This window comes from Artemia franciscana, chromosome 10 (assembly GCF_032884065.1).
Source record: "Artemia franciscana chromosome 10, ASM3288406v1, whole genome shotgun sequence".
Taxonomy (NCBI): Eukaryota; Metazoa; Arthropoda; class Branchiopoda; order Anostraca; family Artemiidae; genus Artemia; species Artemia franciscana.
In genome coordinates, this window is record NC_088872.1 from 9842832 (window position 1) to 9855786 (window position 12955).

The 12955-nt window shown below is 38.1% G+C and overlaps 1 protein-coding gene across 1 annotated transcript in view; it reads left to right on the forward strand.

Annotated features, from left to right (window-relative positions):
• LOC136031759 (coiled-coil domain-containing protein 43-like) overlaps positions 1 to 12955 on the forward strand; it is a 50345-nt gene that overhangs the window by 10559 nt on the left and 26831 nt on the right. The window contains exon 2 of the mRNA XM_065711491.1: positions 9128 to 9343. Within this exon, the coding sequence (XP_065567563.1) occupies positions 9128 to 9343 (216 nt within the window). The remainder of the gene's footprint in view (positions 1 to 9127; positions 9344 to 12955) is intronic.

The following is a 12955-nucleotide window of genomic DNA, read 5'->3' on the forward strand; positions in this document are numbered from 1 at the left end:
AATAAACACAGATGCAAGCATGCATGGCAGGATTCTTCATCCTCTTTCCTTTGTTGGGATTATAGGTTGAAACTCTTTGGTTCCTTCACATGTCTGTCGGAACACATGGTGTGTAAGGTTGGGGCTCAAGTTGGTAGGTTGGATCAGACTGGGGATTGCATTGGAGGTATTGTGGCTCTGCCATCATCTGGTGGTGCGGTAAATCTCTCTGCAGGTGTAGCTGCAGGCAGAGGTGACATTGGGCCTGCCATTGGGCTCATAGATGAGCAATGCAATGTTCCCAGCCTAATGGCTGATGGTGGTGAAGGTGCCTGCTGTGCCTGCATGTCACTGCTGGTCTGTGTGCTCAAAATCAATATAAGTAGGTGAGTATTGATTTGCCTCTCTAATATGTCACCTGTTGCATCTGTAGAGCTTTCTATTCTCTGTTTGGATGATGTAAGACCATGGGGTATATGACTTCTCCTGTTGTTTCTGCTGTCTCTCTCTAGTTTTCTGGAATGTCAACTGTGGAACCACTTTTGATTCCAGGTGTCTGGGAAGTATTGGTAGTACAGATCATAGTTGTCGACTCATCAGTAACTGAGCTGGGGAAGCCAGTCCATCTACTGGTGTGTTCTGGTACTCTAGCATAGCCAGATATGGGTCTGATTGGTGTTCCACAGCTTTGGCCATGATCCATTTTGCTGTCTCTACTAACTTCTTGCTTAATACATTAGACTGGGGATACTTGGGGCTGAATGTTTTGTGGACAATGCTCCATCTATCCATGAAATCTTTGAATTCTTTTGATGAAAACTGGAGGCAATTGTCTGTGTAACAGTCTTTGGTATGCCGTATCTGGCAAAATGGGCTTTAAGTTTGGTAATCACTTGCTGTGATGTGCTGGTAGTGAGCTTGTCTACTTCTATGAATCTGCTGTAGTAGTCAGCAGTAATGAGATATTCAATTCCCATGAATTCAAAAAGATCAGTTCCTACATGTTCAAATGGGTATGTGAAAGTTGGAGAGACTATCGTGCTTTTTCTGGCCTGGTTGTATGCCATGGAAACACATGTATTACAGCTTCCAATCATGTTCTCAATGTCTTTGGTAATGTTAGGCCAGAATACAACCATCCTTTTGTGTTCTTTGGTTTTGACCATGCCCAGATGTGAAGTGTGTAATTGCTCCAGTATGTCCCTTTGCAATGTGGCAGGGATTAGTATTTGGTCACCCTTCAGGATAAGGCCATCTAGGTAAGTTAGCTTGTTGCAATGGTTCCAGTACTTGAGTATAGAAGTACTGCATTTGTGACCTGGCCAGCCAGCTGTGATGGTTTTGACAAGTAGCTGCAGTTCTCTGTCACTACTTGTTTGCTCTGCAATTTGCTTGATTTTGCTATCTTGAATCAGGACCAACTTAAGAAAGCTGAGTACCATACTGCAAATTCAGAGTCGTGTTGCATGTCAGGATCTGTTTTGGGTAAGTGCAATCTTGACAGGGCATCTGCAACTGGGATTTCTGATCCTGGGTGGTATATTACTTGTATGTCATAATTCTGGATTGCTATCATCATTCTTTGTAGTCTTGGTGGAGCTCTAGATATGGGTTTCTTCAATTTCGATTTCAATGGTTTGTGGTCACTAGTTATCATCACTGTCCTTCCATAGACATACTGGTGGAAGTGTTTGCAGGAATATGTTACAGGCAGCATTTCTTTCTCTATCTTTGAGTATTGTTTTTCTGCTTTGATGAGGGACTGTGATCCAAATGCTACTGTCTTCTCATCTACAACTAGTTGGGCTCCCAGCCCATGCTGTGAAGCATCTACTATGATTTCTAAGTGTTTGTTTGTATGGTGGAAGTATGCAAGGTTCTTGCAGATAGATGATTGGATTCGTTTTCTTGCGTTTTCGTGGAGTTGGCTACATTTGTAATTCTTGGACTTCAACAATTCTTGCAATAGATGATTGAGGGTGGACAGGTTTGGAATGTATCAGGCTAGATAGTTGTACATGCTGATTAACACCTGTAGCTGTTCATGTGATTCTGGTGCTGGCATGTTGGTAATCACCTTCATTTTCTGTGGGTCTGTTTTGATTCCTTCAGTGGGAAGTGCCCAAAGATGGGGATACTTTCTGCATCAAAAATGCACTTTTCTTGGTTGAACCCGACCCCTTTTTCTCTGGCTTGCTGCAAGACCATTCTCAGCTTAGCATCATGGTCTTCTTCATCCTTTGCTGCTCCAGCGATGTCATCAATGATAAGACCTATATCCAAGCCTTTGAAAGCTTCCTCCATTTTCCTTTTGAACTTATCCTGTGCTGACTTGATTCCGAATGGGTATTGTTTCCATCTGTGCCTGCCAAAGGATATACTGAATATGGTTATGAGTGATGACTCCTCATCTAGTTCCATGGACCAATATCCATGTCTGGCATCTAGCTTGAAGAACCTATTGGTTCCTGAACATTTGGATGCCACATCATCAAACAATGGAATTGGGTAGTGAGGTTATTGTACCCACTTATTAAGATCAACAGGGTCTAAGCATATTGTGAGGGATCCATTTGGCTTCTGGACTGCTACTATTGACTTTACCCATTCGGTGAGCCTTGATGTTTTCTCAATAATGCCCATTGACTCAAGGCGGTCCAATTCCTCCTTGAGTTTTTCTTGAAGGGCAAAGGGGACCCTTTTTGGGGGTTTTACTGTGGGCACTGCACCTTCTTTCAGGTGGATCTTGCACTTCTCTGGAAGTTTTCCTACTCCTTCAAAAACGTCTTTGTATTCGTCCAGTATTTTGGCTGTTCCATTTCTCATCATGGAAGCTGAGCTGTCATGGGTTAAGTTGGGAATGAATTTGATCAGTTTCACGTCTTGACTTGTCATCCTGCTCAGGATAGGCTTGCAATCAGTATTCACCACATAGAATGGATGTATCTGGTTCTCACAATTTTTGTAGCTGATTCTCAGCTGTATGCTGCCCATGACTTCCAGTTTCTCTCCTGTGTAGCTTGTAAGCACATCTCTGGTCAGTTGAAGTTGTGGTTTTGGAACCATGCCCCTGTAATCACTGGTTGGGAGCACATTTGCTTCAGCTCTGGTGTCAATCTTAAAGACCAAGTTAAGATTCTGGTCCACAACTCTGATAATGGCATTGGATCCATCCAGATGTTGTGTTTGAAGACTGTTCACAGTGTCTATCATGAATTTGCTTGCATTGGCTTCTTCCTCTTGTTGGCTGATCTCATTTATCACTTTGCTTTTGCACATTTGGCAAAGTGGTTCATTTTGTTGCACTTTGAACAAGTTTTTCCCCTGGCTGGGCATTTGTGATTTCTTGAGTAGTTTCGTGCTCCACAGAAGTAACAATCTTGGTTGTTTTGATTTTGCTTCAGATTGTCTTGTTTCACCACTTGTTTCTTGTTTCACCACTGGTGATGGATGTTGTTTGGCTGCTGATATCTGTGCTTGGGTTTCCTGCACTGATTCAATGGCATGAAAAATGTCTGTGGCTCTGGCAAGAGTTAGTGTTCTGCCCTCACTCAACAATTTTCTTGGGTTCTGCTATTTTTGACTCCAAAAACCAGTATATCTCAAATCATGTCGTCACTGCTGCTGCAAAATTTACAATCCTTCGCGATCAATTTGAGTTTAGTCACATATTGTTCAATGTTTTCATTTCCTTGGTCTTGCTTGTGGAAGGTAAATCTTGTCACTATTGGGTTTGAGATGGGTTCAACATGGGCTCCAAATTTATCATGGTAGATGCCTGTCTTGTTTGTCTCTTCTGCTATTAGTACCCATGCACTGAAGATATCTCTTTCTTTTTCTCCAACCCATATCATCAAGTAAGAGCATTTGACGGCTTGAGATTTTCCTTCCAGTGGTCCTGAGAACATTAGCTCACAGTGTTGTCTGAACCATTTCCAGGCTGATTTGAGGTTGGGTGATGACCAATCAATGGATGGATGCAGTGTACTGTCCATGCTTATTATCCCACTTTTGACACCATGCAAAATCTTCAGTTGGATTTAATGGTATATTGAAACCCAAGCACCTATAACAAAAAGGCAAGCATAAGCAAAGCAAGCATAACACTGCAATAAACACAGATGCAAGCACGTATGGCAGGATTCTTCAAAGTCTAAAGTCTAGAACACACAGAAGCCTAGAACTTTGTTTGGTGTCAAATTTGCAAAGAAAAGAGTGTTAATTTGAGCTTGGATTTTTTTTTTAGTTTTTGCCATTTCATCATGATCATAAAAAAGTAATCCTCAATTATTTTCTTCTCTTCAGCATGAAGTTCAAAATGTCTGAATAATAATATTAGTTAAATGAAATAAATTTTGATAAGGAAATAACCTACCAATATGAAAGAAGTAAATAATAAGTTAAGATAAATCCTTCAGCTATTGGTAAGCTACAGTTGACAAATGGTGTCTGTGTCCATAATTTTCAATTTTGATAATTCTGTGCAAAGGGCATCTCGTGCTGGTATGTTCCCACTGGGCTACTGAAAGGAGTGCCTGAAAAAAGCTATGTGTTTTCTAGGCTGATCGCCTAAGACGAAACTGGAATGTTTTTACCAATCATTTATTTTGCTGTTGCTACTTGACCATGGATACACTAGGGCAGTAAACATTTTACCATTGCAGTGTCAGTCAATTATAATAGATTATAAGCAAAAAGACAATCTACCCCGCCCCCCTCTTCATGTTGGAAAATACATTTTATGTTCCACTTAGATTAAGGATTAATTACACAGTTAAAAACTGTAGATAATCACCTTACCTTAATCACCTTAATCCATCTGAGAGCTTTAAGGTCTTCCAGACCTATAGTCCTCTTGAGTTGATGACTACCAGTCAAACCTCCACTGCTTCTTCTCCCACTTTTTGTCAAGTTGGTTTTTGAAGGACTGGATGGAGGGAGCATTGACAGTTGAATCTTTTAGTTGATTCCAATGGTTTATGACTCTTCTCAAGAAGAATGTTAGGCGAGTTTTCGATCGGGAGCTTGACTCTGGTAGCTTCTTGGAGTGTCCTTTTGTGTTGTGCTGGTTGGTAAATTTATGGGTCAATAACAACCAGGCTTGTTCTTTTGCATATGCCTTCTTAAATATCTAAATTATGCTTTAGTATAATCATCCACTTTTCTTTTGTTTGAAGGGACACGGTGCTCTTTCAATTTGATTAAGGAACTCTGACATTAATTAAATTTCTCCTTCCTGTTTATCCTTCACATATGTATACCTTTTATTGACTTTATATTCTAAGAGGCAATAGACAATCCCTGCCTTTATTTCACTTTCTTTCCATTTTGAGCAGTGCTAAAATAATATGTTTCTTAATCTACTACTACTACTAATAACTCACTGCAGCACCAAGCCGCCTGAGGCCAACACAGCTACGCACGCTCCTCCTCCAACCTAATCTATTTAAAGCCTCCCTCTTTACACCCTCTCAGGAAGTTCCCATTTCCTTTAAATCCTTATTTATGACATCCTCCCAACCCAGACAAGGACGACCTGCTTTCCGTGTAGCCCCAGACGGTTGGCCAAAAAGGACAATCTTCGGTAATCTGTCATCCTTCATCCGTAGAACGTGGCCTAGCAATCTCAACCTTTCTTTCATTATAGCCCGAGAAAGCGGGATTGAACCACACTTTTCGTACAACCTACTGTTTGAAATACGGTCAGTCAGCCGGGTACCCAGAACAATCCGTTGGCAATTTCTCTGGAAAACATCTAGTAAATTTTCATCTGCTTTTCGGAGTGTCCATGCTTCAGAGCCATATTTGACCACTGTCATCACTGTAGCTTCCAATATTCTAATCTTGGTTTGTAGGCTTATCTTTCTATTCTTCCAAACTTTTTTTAACTGTGAAAAAACACCCTGAGCTTTAGCTATTCTACTTTTAACATCTTCACTGCTCCCACCATCTTTACTAATAATACTACCAAGGTAACTGAAGCTCCCAACCTGATCAATCTTTTCGTTACCTAAGGTCACCTGTTCATCTTCACTTATTCCTAGCCTTAGTGACTTAGTCTTCTTAACATTAATTTTCAAGCCTATTTTAGCACCCTGAACTCGTAAAACCTCTAAAAATTCATTCATTTTGCTCACACTTTCATCTAATATGCTTAAATCATCAGCATAATCTAAGTCCAGGAGCATTCTTCCTCCCCATTTGATTCCATGGTCTCCAATTGCCTTTCCTGTGCTCCTTAAGACGAAGTCCATCAAAATGATCCATATAAAGGGGGATAGAACACAACCCTGCTTAACTCCTGATTTAATACAAAACCAGTTGCTAACCTCATTTCCTACCTTAACCGCAGCAGTACTATTCGCGTACATAGCGCAAATCACTTTAATGTATTTTTCTGGTATACCATATAACGATAAGACCTTTGTTAACGCTGTTCTATCAACAGAATCGAAAGCTTGCTCATAATCGATAAAACTAAGGACCAAAGGTGTTTGACAACGAAGGGACTTCTCAATTATTAACCTAAGAGTGAAAACATGGTCGACACATCCTCTACCTTTTCTAAAACCGCATTGTTCTTCCCTTAAAACTTTGTCTACAGCATGTCTCAGTCTAAAAAGTATCATATTACTCAGTAATTTGCTACCTACAGAGACTAGACTAATGCCTCGATAATTACGGCATTCACTCTTGTCACCTTTCTTATACAGTGGTTTAATTAAGGTTTTCCTAAAATCATTGGGTACTTCCCCTTTTTCAAAAATCATGTTCATAATCTTCAGTAGCCTATTCCTAACCTCAGAGCCACCATATTTAAGGAACTCATTAATCATACTATCAGCACCTGGGGCCTTATTATTTTTTAGTCCTTCTAGTACTGTCGCTAATTCTTCCTCACTAAACAAATCTTCCTTCACATCCAAGGTATCACAAACTTTTTCATTTTCATCTATATCTTTTCCTGCAACTGTATCTCGGTTTAGCACATTCTCAAAATGTTCCACCCATCTTTCTTTAACTTTTTCCTTATCACTAATTGTGGCCCCATTTCTATCTTTAACTGGGACTAGTCCGAATCGGCTACTCCCTTTCAATTTATTAACATGCCAGTATAATATTTTACTATTATGCCGTCTAGCCGCATCTTTCAGATCCTCAGTAATTTTATCCATCGCCTCCATTTCACATCTCCTTAGTTCATATTTTAATGCTTTCTCCACTTTCTTTACATTCCTTTTGTTTTCATACGGCCTATCGCTCAGATAATTCTTATACAAACCCCTTCTACTCTCTATTAAACCTAAAGCTTTTTCACTAATATTCCTAGTTGCTGTCTTAGCACTCTTCCCTAGGACGCCATCAGCAACTTCACAAATTGTTTTTCTGAAATTATTCCATCCATCTTCCACATTGTCAAATTTTAAACCCTCAAGTTTAGTACTCAACTGTTCCTGGAATTTTTTTCTCAAATTTTCATCCTGAAGTCTACCAACATCATAACTTTCCGGGAGGGAGTTACTCTTCCGAAATTTCAGCTTTAAATTAACCTTAGACACTACTAGATGGTGATCTTTACTTTTAACATCAATAACGGCACTCCTATACACCCTAGTATCTTGTATTGATCCTGCTAGTCTTCTGTTTACAATAACATAATCAATAAGGTTTGCTGTCTTACCATCACGTGAATACCATGTCAACTTATGGGCCATTTTGTGACCAAACACCGTATTGGTTATAACTAGATTGTTATACCTACAAAATTGCAAAAGCCTATAGCCATTACTGTTTTCTTTTCCTACACCAAATTTACCTAGGCTAGTATTTAATTTGTCTTCTAACCACATATATTATTGTGTCACATTTTTGTTTGTAATTCAGTGTGATTCTTGCCATTGCTTATTCCAAGCCTTTTGTTTTGGCTGCTCTGAGTCATTTTTCATCTTGTATGTTTTACATTCATCAGATGTTGCTCTACCAATGCCTGCAAATGTGATGTCATTCATGAAAAATGCTCTTTTTCCTAAATTATGACTCAAGGCAAATATTCCCAAATTCAATGTTCTAGTGCAAGACTTCTCATGCACAGTAGATGCAGCCAAACTGTTCATACAAAACTAATTCTTCCTATCGGTTACAACGCAAACAGCAAAACTGCAAATCAAGTAGCCTAAAAAAACGTTTTTTTTTCTTTTTCAATAGGTTTGGTTATAAGCTGAGTTTCAAAAAGCCACATTATTGTAATGGCCAGGGGAAAATGACGTAAGTTGCTCTTCCAATGTATGCAAATGTGACGGCATTCATGAAAAATGTTTTTTCTTCCAAAATTAAGGCTCTAAGCAATTTTTCCCAAATTTGATGCTCTAATGCAAGACCTCCCCTGCACAGTAGATGCAGCAAAACTGTTTAGACGAAATTGATTCTTCCTATCTGTTAAAACGCAAAAAGCAAAACTCCAAATCAAGTAGCATGGAGTAGCTTATAAAATATTTTTTTTTTCTTTTTTCATACTATCATACTTGAAACTAAGTAGCCTAAAAAACATTTTTTTTGTCTTTTTTCATACTATCATATTTGAAACTAAGTAGTCTAAAAAACATTTATTTTTCTTTTTTCTTAGTATCATACTTGAAAGTAAGTAGCCTAAATACATTTTTTTCTCTTTTCATACTATCATACTTGAAACTAAGTAGTCTAAAAAACATTTATTTTTCTTTTTTCTTAGTATCATACTTGAAAGTAAGTAGCCTAAATACATTTTTTTCTCTTTTCATACTATCATACTTGAAACTAAGTAGCCTAAAAAACATTTTTTTTTGTCTTTTTTCATACTATCATACTTGAAACTAAGTAGCCTAAAAAACATTTTTTCTTGTCTTTTTTCATACTATCATATTTGAAACTAAGTAGTCTTAAAAACATTTTTTTTCTTTTTTCATATTATCATACTTGAAAGTAAGTAGCCTAAAAAACATTTTTTTTTCATTTTTTCATAATATCATACTTGTCACTATCATACTTGAAATTATAGCAATAACTGAATCAGAATCAGATCTGATGGAAAGCACAAAACAGTCGTTTTTTGCTCAAAACGTAGCTGTGTGAACCTAGGACATAATTTATCTTCATGAGTTTTTTTTTCCAGAATCTTGACATTGATAAAGTTTGTGACGAAATAATTAGTCAGTGGGATGTCCTCATGGAAGTATCCCAGTTGAAAGAAGAAAAAAAGCCCCTTTTTGATGTGGATGATAGGATTGCAAAAATTATGGAAAAGCAAGCTCAGTCTGTCGTTTCAGTGAAGAGCTATACAGAAGAAGAAAAGCAGTTGAAGAAATCAATTCTTGCTCAGTATGGAGAGGTAAAATATCATATCAATCAGGAATATCAGTTTATTAATTCCTGAATTTGAGCCAAATTTATTATGACAGAAATCTCATTCTGTTGAAATTTGTTTAAAACATATATTTGTCCAAACTAATATCTATAAATAAGTAAATAATGACAGTTTTTTTAATATTTGTTATTATTATTTTAGCATTTTAATTTATTTTCTATTAATTGTAATTATTAATTATAATTTTACTTAATTTTATTTATTTTCAAATTTTTCTTTTTGTATTCGTTTTATTTTAAAATTTTTCTTTATAAGTTTAAAAATAATTTAAATGTGCACTAGCCAAAGAGCCTTCTGGGAAGTAAGTATAAAAAGATATAGAGCATATACTTTCTAGGAAGTCAAGAAAAAAAAATATTCATTTCCCTCTAACCCCAAAACAAAACAGAATAGACTAACTAAAACTGCTTTAAAAATTTTTTCTTTTTTTTGATCAGCCAAAACTTATAATATTTTGTTCAGCCCAGACCAAATAGAGCTACCTGACTTCGAATATTGTTAATTGTTCCAGACCAAAAGTCTAAAATTTTGGGACACCAAAAAAGAGGGCTGTAGATTGTGCATCTGTAACCTGCTTGAAAATTGTATTCTTGATTTCCTTATAAACTGTAGACTTATTTCCTTATCTTATAGACTTATATACCCCTTAAATTAAATAGTTGCACCCAATGAAAGGCTGTATCTCTTATTTTCATAATTCTAGAACATATAAAGATTTTTGTTTTTTTTTTTAAAGAGTCAGTTCAGGTTCGAGTTCCATTAATTTTATCAAATGAACAATTACAAGATAATATCCCAAAACGCTCGATGGTCCAATTTTTGGGAAATAACTTAAAATTTTTGGGAAATAACATGATTACAAATTAATGATAATACTAAATATATTCATACTAAACTACGCCTGGGGAATAGAAGTCAACTCACTAACTGTCTCACGAATGCGGCGCTCACCTCTTCTTCTGACATCGCGTCATCTGTGCCGGTGTTGCGCCATTGAGGCTTGCATACCATGCTACTTTAGTTTAGCTTGTTTGTGTTTGAGATATACCTATTTTCGAGTGACGATAATTTGAACCACTTATACAGTGATTGTGTTGCTACAAATATATCTAAAAATGACAGCAGAAGACGCTGATGATAGCCTAAAAAGCATTCTGAAAAGTAAGCGAAAAGTAAGTCCGGACCGCTAGCGCCATCTATTATTGAAATTCTCATTGCATACCAACTGTACAAACCTTGCGAAGATGTCACCACTGTTCAGCTTAAGCCAAAAAGGAAAAAGAAATGGCGTGGCAAGCGCGCAGGTAGAAGGGTCCGAGAACGCAGAGAGCGCCGTGTACTTTATAACGGTGATCACAGTATTCCAGTAATCAGTATAGTTTGCAATGACAGCAGAACAAAAAAGTCAAAGAATAAGCAATATGAGGCATGCTTAGCTAATATAAATTCCTCAGAACCAAAACCAATATTACCGACATTGAAGCCATACTACCCTTTACGAAGCTTCGAACAACTCGGATAATCCCCCTCCTGTGCTAAAACCTGTCACTCTAAGTACTAAAACAAATTTCCCAAGCCTGATTCTCTGCAGTTCCGGATCACTGACGAATAAAGTGGACGAGTTAGAACTTGTCTTACGCATCAACTCGACACCACTATCAATAATTACCGAATGTTGGCATATTACTACTGAAACAGGCGCTATAAGAGGCTATCTGAACTTCATCAATACCAGGTGTGACAGAGACGACACACGACGTGGAGGTGGAGTAGGCATCTATTGTCGTGAATACTTGCCATACAGACAACTTAATAGCCCTTCAGATTCCTGTCATGAAGCAATCTGGCTGTGGTGCAGACCGAGAGGGTTACCAAGAACTTACTAGTGTATCATTCTAGCAGAAGTATACTATCACGGAGGTGCTCGCAACAGACGTGAATTAGTGAAGTTTCTGCAGCATCAAGGTGACAACTTTCGGAAACAATCCAGTAATCCAGCATTCATCGTAGCTGGAGACATTAACTTAACCGACAAAAAGTGGATTTCACGTGTGCTGGATCTAAAACAAGTGGTCGATGTTCCCACTCATGAAAGTGGAAGCATACTAGACCTCATACTAACGAATCTTGAGGTGTTTTATGAACCATCAGTTTCCCTAGGACCACTCGCTAAGTCAGACCACAACGTTCTCTGGTGGAAACCAAAGAGCATAAATCATATACCGAAACCAAAAAAGGTTAAAATAGTTTACACACCCCTCAGTGAAAGCTCCATCCAAGCATTTGGCAGGTGGATCGCTAACTTGACTTCAATCCAGTTTGTGTTATAACAAATATGGATGAAAAGCTCGAGACATCATACTCGATTCTGCAGCAAATGTACCATGAATTTTTTCCAGTTAAAGAACGCACGATATGTGAGACGGATAAGCCGTGGTTGATACTAATATAAAAAAATCATCAAAGAACGATGTAAACTCCATGCTATATGAGACACACTGAATGCAAACAAGATAAGAAACAAAGTCGTCTCAGCCCTCCGAGCTTCCCGAAAAAGATATGTACGGGAGAAAATAGCACTACTCCTCAAGTTAGATTCTCACAAGTGGCATGACGCAGTAAAACGGCTTAGTGGGAAAAAGAAAGGAAACGAAATACGAATCAATAACCCAGATCGTAGTCTGATAAAAGCCTCGGAAGTCAACGAATTCTTTACTCAGATTTTTACTACCCACCCAACCGTAAGTGATGAAAAAATGTGTACCATCATTAACAACAGTAATATAGATGAAATCGTAGAGGTGTCAGAAATGGCAGTTCACTATGCAATCGGATGACTACGTAACAACTGTGCCACATACCCCGGTGAACTCCCCGTGAAATTACTGAAAGACTACTCACCTTCCTTAGCCAAGTCTATCGCATCAATGATAAACCAATGTTTCTCAGAACAATCATTTCCGAAGATGTGGAAGGCTGCATATGTCCGTGTTATACCGAAAGTCAAGACACCCCAGTCCTGTGACCAACTGAGACCAATATCGATAACTCCTAACTTAGCAAAAGTAGCTGAGGGTTTTATCTACCGTTCTTTGTTAGAACAAATTGCTCCTGCGTTTGATCCGTACCAATATGGTTGCATACGAGGCAGTAGCACGGCAATATATCTAGTGCGAATGTATCACTTAACCGTCCAGTGGTTCGACACTTCTAATAGTGCTGTCGACTTAATTTTGGCGGACTACCGAAAAGCATTCGACCTTATCAAACACATGATTGCATTTACTAATCTGAAAGAAATGGGAACTAAAAAACAAATACTACTATAAGTGAGAGAATTTTTACAGGGGAGACGGCAATCATTTTACCTTTTGTTTGCAGAAGATACCTTCTCTGAGTGGTCAGAATTAACCTTTGGATGCCCAGGTTACGAAGGAACGAAATTAGCTACTCTTTTATTTCTTGCCGTTATCAACCCTATCCTTGCAGAATTTGAAGGGCGTTTCAAGTTTGTTAATGACTTGTCCGCGCTTCTCAAATATATAATCGAAAATGCAGTGACAAAGCAGCAGTCTG